This window comes from Nasonia vitripennis, chromosome 3 (assembly GCF_009193385.2).
Source record: "Nasonia vitripennis strain AsymCx chromosome 3, Nvit_psr_1.1, whole genome shotgun sequence".
Taxonomy (NCBI): domain Eukaryota; kingdom Metazoa; phylum Arthropoda; class Insecta; order Hymenoptera; family Pteromalidae; genus Nasonia; species Nasonia vitripennis.
Genome location: NC_045759.1, coordinates 24,546,829 through 24,555,736, shown reverse-complemented (window position 1 = coordinate 24,555,736; position 8,908 = coordinate 24,546,829). Strand labels below are relative to the sequence as shown.

The 8,908-nt window shown below is 36.9% G+C and overlaps 1 protein-coding gene across 7 annotated transcripts; it reads right to left on the bottom strand.

Annotated features, from left to right (window-relative positions):
• Window positions 1–134: 134 nt before the first annotated feature.
• On the bottom strand, window positions 135–8,554 carry LOC100122748 (sentrin-specific protease 6). 7 transcript variants are annotated; one of them, XM_008208255.4, is made up of 20 exons: window positions 7,716–8,553; window positions 6,453–6,630; window positions 6,242–6,405; window positions 5,854–5,960; window positions 5,639–5,766; window positions 4,593–5,546; window positions 4,304–4,482; window positions 4,168–4,225; window positions 3,505–3,672; window positions 3,138–3,426; window positions 2,892–3,053; window positions 2,636–2,812; window positions 2,419–2,564; window positions 2,249–2,346; window positions 1,834–2,166; window positions 1,503–1,758; window positions 1,333–1,415; window positions 1,021–1,240; window positions 506–951; window positions 135–415 (listed from the first exon to the last, which is right to left on the bottom strand). In XM_008208255.4, the coding sequence occupies exons 2-20, from the start codon at window positions 6,453–6,455 to the stop codon at window positions 286–288; spliced, it is 4,101 nt and encodes a 1,366-aa protein (XP_008206477.1). In that variant the 5' UTR covers window positions 6,456–6,630; window positions 7,716–8,553; the 3' UTR covers window positions 135–285. The 7 variants fall into 7 exon arrangements, with proteins under 7 accessions (XP_008206477.1, XP_008206476.1, XP_008206472.1 ...); XM_008208254.4 differs by having other exon boundaries at window positions 4,599–5,546; window positions 6,242–6,630; window positions 7,716–8,554; XM_008208250.4 differs by having other exon boundaries at window positions 6,242–6,630.
• Window positions 8,555–8,908: the final 354 nt, after the last annotated feature.

Here is an 8,908-nt window from a genome sequence, read left to right as displayed (position 1 = left end):
AATTATTTATACATTTTTCCCAATGTTTGTCGTCTAAAACACGAATAACAATTAATATTCAATCTTGAAGAATTAAGTCATATAAACATGGTATTATAATAATACAAGCTCAAAAAGTATACATTGACCAAGGCTTTTTTTGCAGACATCTTCCATCCTATTTTATTAACCTTACAATATAAGAACTACATAATGTACTTCATACGTAAAGAATTTTTTTTTTACGAATAGTGACTAACCTTAATTAGTATTTTTCATTCATCATTATAAAAAAAAAGATAACACTTATTTACAGGAATCAAAGGATTCTCCTTTATGTTTTTTGGCAACCTGCTTATCCTCGGGATTGTCGGAGGATTTCTGTAACCTTGGTATTCTTTTGTTCTTTAAGAATGCCATAGTATCGGTAGATGATCTGAAATTGAAAAATTCGTGTTAAAAGCATTAGCATTGACATATTTTCGATGGCGATAGTACTTATAGTATTGAATGATCGATAATTTACTTTGTGGTTGTCGTCGTTGTCGTCACCGCCGCTGCTTCTTTCTGCTCAAGTAAGTTGCCGTCCGTTGTGCATAAGGTCTGGTTTGACGGTTGAGGAATAGTGGTTTGAGAGACTCCACTTTTGCTCGGATCACTATTGATCTCGGGACTTTGCGTCGTAGAGCAAGCAACGGTTGATTTTTGTTCTGCTGCTTCTAAAGTTTTTTTCTTATTTTCAGCTTCTGCTTTCGCTGTTTTCGGTTCTACCTCAGGTTCGGGTTTCTGTTTTAACTGTCCATCTTGCGTGGGAAAAACCAATTTCGGAAGATTAATTGTCTTATCTCCTTTGGTATTGTTTACCAGGTTTGTCAATAGTTTTGCTATTTCTTCTCTTTTTCGTGTAACAATTATTTCTTCGAACCATGTTTTGAGGGTTTTAATTGGTAATGTGTAGTCCGTGATAGGAGTCTAAAAGTATATTTAGTTAAGCATAAAATTGTTTATTATAAAAGTAATTTAATTACAAGTGACTCATACCTTAAAGAAACTTTCGACATATTGCAAAACGTACAAGCCGCAATCAGTAAAATTCGACTGCTGGGGAACTCTGGGGCAGGCTCCTTTAATAGTGTCCTTTGAAAAAAGCTTTTCTGAACCCATCTTTGCTAGATATTCACAACTTAAATAATCTCTTAGCGTTGCTACAACTCGACATCTGCTAGCTCCAGCCAGCGAATCAAATATCAATATGCAAGGACTAAGAAAAAAAAAACATTATTATAGAATTCATATTTATCATCTTTGCTTTTTGCGTAAAAATACACCATTTATGAAATGAATGATACATACACTTTATTGACTTCTTTGACTGGTGGTGTCTGGCAGTTTGTCTTCTCTGCTTGGTCGACATCTGCTTTGGACTCAGCTTCATCCTATCAGAAAATATATTCATATCTCATGAATAAAAAAACTTTGAAAATTGCAGTAGAAGTGTCAAATGATCAAGAGTACAAACTCACCTCTTCATCGCTATCAGTTTCCATTTCTTCATCATCTCCTTCAGCCTCATCTCTTTCTGATCCGTCGTCATTCGTATCTAATAGTATAGTATTTACTGGTGTGATAGTTGTTTCGCCGATCATTCTGACATTTTTAGCTTTCACATCTTTTTTCTTTTTTTCAGCCACTTTTTCATTGGTAGATTTTTGTTCAGTTTTCAATGCAACAGTGCCAACTAAACCAGGATAACATATAATAGCTAAGAACCAATGTGCACTGGAAATTAAAATGATTTTGTGATTTGGAAATACAATAGTAAAAATAATACCTTTCGTTGCAGCGATAACTTACTGTTCATTAATAGGAATAACAATAAAATCTTTTTCAAAAATATTAACATTTTTAGTCCACTTTTGAACTCTTGCGTGACGTTTAGCAGCTGCTGATAGATTTTCGGTATTTTCTGCCGCTTGTGTATGCGGACTTGTCAGTCGTTTATAAAAATACGAACTAAATACATGAGTCCTATTATGGTCAGTTGTCGAAAGTATTTCTAGCGTTAAATATTTTAGATAAAAGTCTATAATAACATCATTTAAAAATTGATCTTCGCCCAAACAAATAAAATCTTCAGTGTTAATAGCAATTCCACCTTTGGCAGGCGGAGGTGGATATACCGTTATACTGAAAAAATAAATAATTCACATTATTACAATGTTTCACTTTTCTTAGTATTTTTAATAAATCAATCAATAAATATAATTACGTTTGTATAACTCCATTGGAACTCGCGCTGATAGAAGATGTTGTACAAGTTTGCTTTTTCGCAGAATTTTGTACAGTGATGAATTGTTGTGTACTCTTCTAAAAGATTGAATATTTGTTTACTATAAAAATGTAAAAACAATTGAGAGTCATCGATATTACTAAACTTACTGTTTTCGGTGATGCTTGTACAAGAATATCGTTAGCTTCTTTTGCATTTAATTCTTCATGTTTGTGTTTGTATATTTCTTTGAGTGTAGCTTTAGGTTCGTCCAAGATTTTATCAGGTAAGAGTGTTATTCTCCTGTGCGTCTGGTCTAAAAATTATGTGAAACAAATTCGTAAAAATTTCGTCACTTTTTAGTGTTTCTGGGGCGACAATACATACCCTTGCCAGCAGGATCAAAATATGGGCCTATTGGGTCTTGCATTCCTAATAACTCTCTTATTCTTAATGCAGATTGTGGAGTTATGTAGAAAAATAGAACGGGCATTGATTTAGAAAAATGTAACAAAGCTTTAATCAAATCGTTAGGCCCAATATCAACAGTAATAAAAGAATTATCTGCAAAATGGCAATGACAAATATTTAAGTATTTTTTTATTGAAATTATCAATTATTAAACGGCTTACTATATATTTACCATCTTCTAAAAGCGGTACTTCTAGTTTCAAGCCTGCAGACGATATGAGAACGGGATCAGTCGGAGCATATTTATAAGATCCTATTCTTACAGTTCGGCACGGCAAATGCGTAGTTAAATTACTCGTTATAGGGTCTGGTAGATTTTCTTCTTTTATACTACCTAATATTTGGATGAAACACATATCATAAGGCAAATCACGGATTGTTGCTAAACTATTAATAATTAATTCATTTAAATACGTACTCGTTGGGTTTTGACTATTAATGCATGTATCATTTGTAATTATTGGTTCTTTATCAATAATCCTGTAGGATTCCTCACAATGTGTTGAGCTTAGTGGACTTGATCCATCTTTATTGACTCCTAATCGCTTTTTTCTGTTATCATCTTCTTCGTCGGAAGATATGGTTAAGCATTCTGGTTCCTTTACTTGTTTTGGTCGCGATACTCCTCGACCTCTACCTCGGCCCCTTTTTGAAACCGCATCCCGTTCAGGTTTTTGCACTCCAGATTCACCTTTTTTATAAAACGTCTAAGAAAGATTTGTATGATTAATGTGAAATTTTAACATGATAAGAAAAGTGTAAAAACATTGACAAAAATAGCTTACTTCCGGTGGCAGAGTGCTGTCCTTTTTAACCGGTGCACCAGAACAAATCGGTATAGCTTTAACGTCATCTGGCAATCTTCTTTTACACCTTTGGCAGGTATTGAAATCAATCGCACTCATTCCACAATATGGACATACAGCTAGCATCCCCTCAACATATTTTGGTGCCTATTAATTTTCATATAAAAGTTGCATATAATTTGATTTTTACATGTTGCACGTAAAACATAGTTATTAAAATATTTAGAATTAGAACTATGTTATGAAACATAAAATTATTCAAATTAAGTGTATTATGCTGTACAAGAATCAATTATACACAAAAGTTAATTTATAACAGTGCAAAAATATTTCATGTACTTAAAACGTGTGATGGAGCAAATACTATTAGAATGTAAATAAATGGTTTCCATGTAATAATAGAGTTTCTCGGTCTTAATTTTAGAGAAAAATGTTAACTAAAATAACTAATATCACAAAAAAAATTAAGAGTGAAGTTGATCAAGTCAAAATAATGATATTTATATATACATCCCGAAGACAACCATTGCTATTTCTGCTATGATGGTAAATAATAAAAGATGATCCATAATTAAAAGAAATAGAAGCTTTAATGTTATCGCTATTATATAAATGTAAAAGTTCATCAATCAAAAAACTTACCGTTTTACTTGGTGGTGGGTGCGTCAAAGTTGATGGACTGCTATTATTACTTTTACCCCTTGAAAAAAAATATAAGCCTTTATGGTTATACCGAAAAACAAGTGATTTATTTATTATATCATAATGAAGATCTTACGGTGATTTTGTCTCCACAACATTGGTAACAACTGTTGTTGTTTCCACAGTCGTAGTAGTAACATGCTGTTCTTCTTCAAGGCTTGCTGTTCTAGGTGTAACATCCACTATGTAGTTTATACCAAGAGTTGGATCCGATACCAAAGACACATGAGGATCTTGAGTGGAATATATATTTGCCTGTAAAAATAGAACTAATTACTTTCAATTCTTTCAATGGTAAGTAGAAGGTAGAACTCTCAAAAATAAAAAACGACGAGAAAGAAAATAAAATAAGCAAAAATTATAACCGTTACTTGTTCAAGAAGATCTTGGACGGTACAGTCTTCTTTAGGGACTTCAAAAGTAATCAACCTTTGCTGCCCATCCGCTAAAATAACAAGCATTTTTGCTTCATTCCCAGTAATTTGATGTTGCACTATTGTTGTGTGAGGGTCGCTTATTTCTTGCTGTAAATAAGCAACACTCTCACTAGAGTTCTCTTCTGGATCTGATTTTGCAGTACAATTCAGTCTCTCCAATTGCACCATATTATCACTTGAATCAACTTCCATTAGCTGCTCTGCACTTTCATCAACTACAGCTGCTTGAATTTGCCGATTCTGTTGTGCCACTTGTGGTTGTTGCTGTTGTTGAAGCATCTGCAGCTGCAACTGTTGCTGCTGCTGCTGCTGCTGCTGCTGATGCGGGTTTTGCTGTCGTTGCAATAATTGCCCCATGGCTCTCTGTCTTTGAACAGGTCCTTGCGCTGACTGAACAGATCGTTGAGCAGAATTAACAGCAACTACGGGTTGCTGTTGTTTTTGCAATTGACGCTGCTCGTTGTTTTGTTGTCTCTGTTTCAAATTGGCTTGTTTTATTCGTTCGCTCAAATGGCCCATTTCCGGGATATTTGGAGATAGTGCATTTTTCGACAGTGGTGCTGAATTTCTCTGAGACGCAGTCGCGTGAATGGGTGGTCGTGCCTGAGGTGCTCGTGGAGGTGTTGTCAACAAATTCGCGTTTATTCCACCTGTTGATGCCCTCGAACGTACGGGTAAAGATATAGTCGAATTGCTTGCAGCAGTTGAATTACGTTTCATCTTTCCAACTTTGACAGTGTGAGGGTTTACACCTTGTAAGGTGGTTCTCAAAATTCCAACAGGTTGACCTCCTAACGAATTTCGTTTTGTAAGAGGAACCAAACGTGTTGTTTTTTTGTCGGGTCCAGCTTGTAATACAACGTTGGGCGCTGATACCTGAGCCTATTTACAAACATAATTAGAAATTTCGATTAGAAACATTAAATTATTAATTTTACTTTGTGCGCAAAAACAAAAATTCAAATAGTACTGACAGTAGTAATTTGCTGTTGGGTCCTTACAGTATTTGGGACAAAACTTTTTACAGGCAAAGGCTCTTTTTTAATCACCAGTTCAAACTGTTCATTATTTTCCCTTGTGCTTAACCAATTTCCTTGATTCACTGGATAACAAAAATAGCATTTGAAGTTATTTAAATTTTAGTAGATAAAAAAAAGCCTTAAAAATAATCAGTCATATTTTCTTTTACCTTTAAGACTATTGTCACCTTGAAACCTTGAGTTTTCAGAGTCTATTTTATTGTATATGGTTTGCTGTATTGGTGGGTCATTTGATTTAATTATGTACACACTTTGCCTGAAAACAGAGATCATTGGATATGCAATATTAATAAATAATTAAAATATAAGTTTGATTGGAAGAATAAAAATAGATGAAAATCAGAGAAAATTTGACAATGAATGGATAATGGAAGCTAGATCCATACTGAACAGTTTCAGTATTTGAAATAAAAAAAAAACATTGTCATGCAGCAATGTGAAGAATTTTTCACATATTTTATAATATTCGATTAATCTTATTATTTAAAGAAGAAAGAAAAGAAATGGATTACAGTTGATCATGCTTTATGAAATTACCGTTGTTCCGACTGAGCATTAGCATCTTGCGCTCCTACATTAATTGTTGGTTGTGAAAAAATTGTTTGCTCAGTGCTCTCGGGTGAAGTAGCGTAAGCTACTATTGGTTGGGATATTTGCACATTTGCACCATTATGAATATCCTCAACTACAAACTGAACTCTCTGTCCATCAATAGAGCATATTTGCACATCCTCAATACTATACGTACCATTTGAATTGGTCACCAAATTATAGTATTGTGCCATAGTATTTAATGCACACGCGATTAATAGTCCACTTCTCACTTGTGTTTAGGTCAATAGGAAATTGTTGCTGCTGAGAAAATGTTGAAATGCAGGAGTCCATTTAAATCATCACCTCCTGCTCTGGATATCTGCACTATCAACCTATTAACAAAAATTCAAATTACTCAATGTATAAAAGATGACTTTAGCAATATTGGTATTTAATCGTGAATTTTCTAAGAAAGAGATACTAATTAATCAGCAACAATATCCTAATGCTCCTATGATGCTCAACTATTTATACTTTAACATTAATAATTAATCAACCAGAAACACAATGTTTTACAGCTTTTCAATTCACACTGTATCTCCAACTTTCCAAAAAGCTTAGTAGAGACATCAGTGAACCCTGACAGCAACCATACATTTTTAAACAGCAGAGTATCGAGATGGTATGCAATTCTGCATTTCCATAGCAAAAGAAAAGAGTCCGTGCAATCTCAAGAATGCGCACATTTTTCAATCCACTAACTGAATAAGCTGCAGGTGGCTGTTATGTAGACTACGATGAGTTGAAAAAAGTTTCAAAGCAAAGAGAAAATATCCAAGAACCATGGTTTACTAAAAGAAAATCACAGACAGCTTGTTGCACAACCTGACTGAAATCCTCCACTTGGAGGCCAAACCTATAATTCGAATTTCATCCACAATGCGTTAGAGCAACGGATCCTGGGCACCTAATCGTAGCCCTGCATGACGGAATGTCTAGCATACGCGCGGGAGCTATCCCGTAAACCCATTCCGAAGAGAGCATAACCTCTCAATGGCAACGAGCGCGCGGGTCCCTTTCCTGCATCCCGCAGCGCAGTTGTACCAGGTGCAATAATGCTGCTGATTTAAACATCGCATGCACCGTGTATCGATGTATATACTTACACCGAGACGCTTGTTTGGCATCGGAGGAGCCAAGCGACGACGGCTCCGGAGGAGAAGGAGAATAAGACACTGTGCTGGGCTCGCAAATTGCGCGCACGAGGTGATCGGTCGCTCGGCAACGAGGAACTCCCGCGACCCGCGCTACGTATTCGCGAGGCAATACCTACTTTTAGAGCTACATTACAACAACAACAACAACAACAACAACCTGCGGAGAAGAGTGCTTGTGCACGAGGTAAGGGAGGCAGCTCTAGCTGGCAGGAGGGGAAGTTATCGAGAGTTAAGATTTTGCAGACTGAGGCGAAACTTACTGTCCCTCTATCACTCGGCTGGCTGCCACCGCTTACTGCTGGCCGCTGGGTGCTGCTTCGCGTGTGAACACTGTACACACAACAAGAACTATCGATGCTGGAGTGCGAGGGAGAGAATCGCATTGAGGTACTTGAATCTGTAACTCAGACGATCCGAGGAGAAGGATGCAGAGGCACCAGCAGCGATGGTACTATAGTATCACGGACCAGCGGCCGATCAGCAGGCGACATCGCGGGAGCCCGCACCTTGTTCTTCTCTTCTCCTCTTTCACTGCGCGATTAGCGATTGACGAGATTCCGTCTCTGGTTATGAGCAGTCGACGAAGACGCGATTCCGATCGTTAATTCTTTATACTTTCTCGAATCTCTCGTCGTATAAATTGTGCGAACGGAGGCAGGCGGCAGGTGAGATGCGGCACGAACTCAATGGATCTCTCTTTTCGTGCACGCTGCAGCACTCGCCAGTTCGTTCCTTCTCGTCGCGCTACACTACCGACTATAAGCAGCTATACCGACTGACTCTCTCGCACTCGCCAGTCAATGCATTCGCATCACTCGTCGCCGCCTCTCCGTCGAGGTTTGGCTACAAGTATATATACACCTATAGGTAGGTTATATATTTTACAAGGAGCAGCACCGGTTGCGCGCGCGCTCTTGCTCTTTCTGTGACAATATTCCTTTGACTCGATGGCTTGTAACTTGTAATGGCAGCTGTGCGTTTGCGGCTTGGGCATAGTCGTTAATGGGCCCCTGATCCAGCCGCGGTAATGTCACACACGATGCACTTTGGGTATTGCCGTATTGGTGATATGGTTGATCGTTACGTGCGCGGCGCGCGCAGTCTTTTTTAGCCGCAAGTTGAACAACTAAGCAAATTACATCTTCTTTTACAATTAAAAAATAATATAGTTGTGTTTCACAGACGTCACGGACGTCAGTCCTATTGTATATTTAATTTACTTGCTCCGATTTTAACGGAGCACAATTTTAACAGACGATTTGAAATAAAAAAATAACAGGACTGGAATTGTAAATTAACAGAAACGTTTACTTGACAGTGCCACACGCATGCTATAGCAAAACTATAGGTGTACTTCATATTTGTAATTTGCATTTTATTCGCATGAAAATGATCGATGCGCCCTTCTTTGAAGACGCGCCCTAAAGTTTTTACTATTATGAAGCAAATTTTA

Excerpts from the sequence above, each read along its gene's own strand:
- LOC100122748 (XM_008208250.4), bottom strand. The coding sequence starts at position 6,489 with ATGGCACAATACTATAATTTGGTGACCAATTCAAATGGTACGTATAGT. Across the intron at positions 5,767-5,853 it reads AGGTGACAATAGTCTTAAAG|TGAATCAAGGAAATTGGTTA; the intron begins GTAAAAGAAAAT and ends TTTGTTATCCAG. Across the intron at positions 952-1,020 it reads ATGTCGAAAGTTTCTTTAAG|ACTCCTATCACGGACTACAC; the intron begins GTATGAGTCACT and ends ATATACTTTTAG.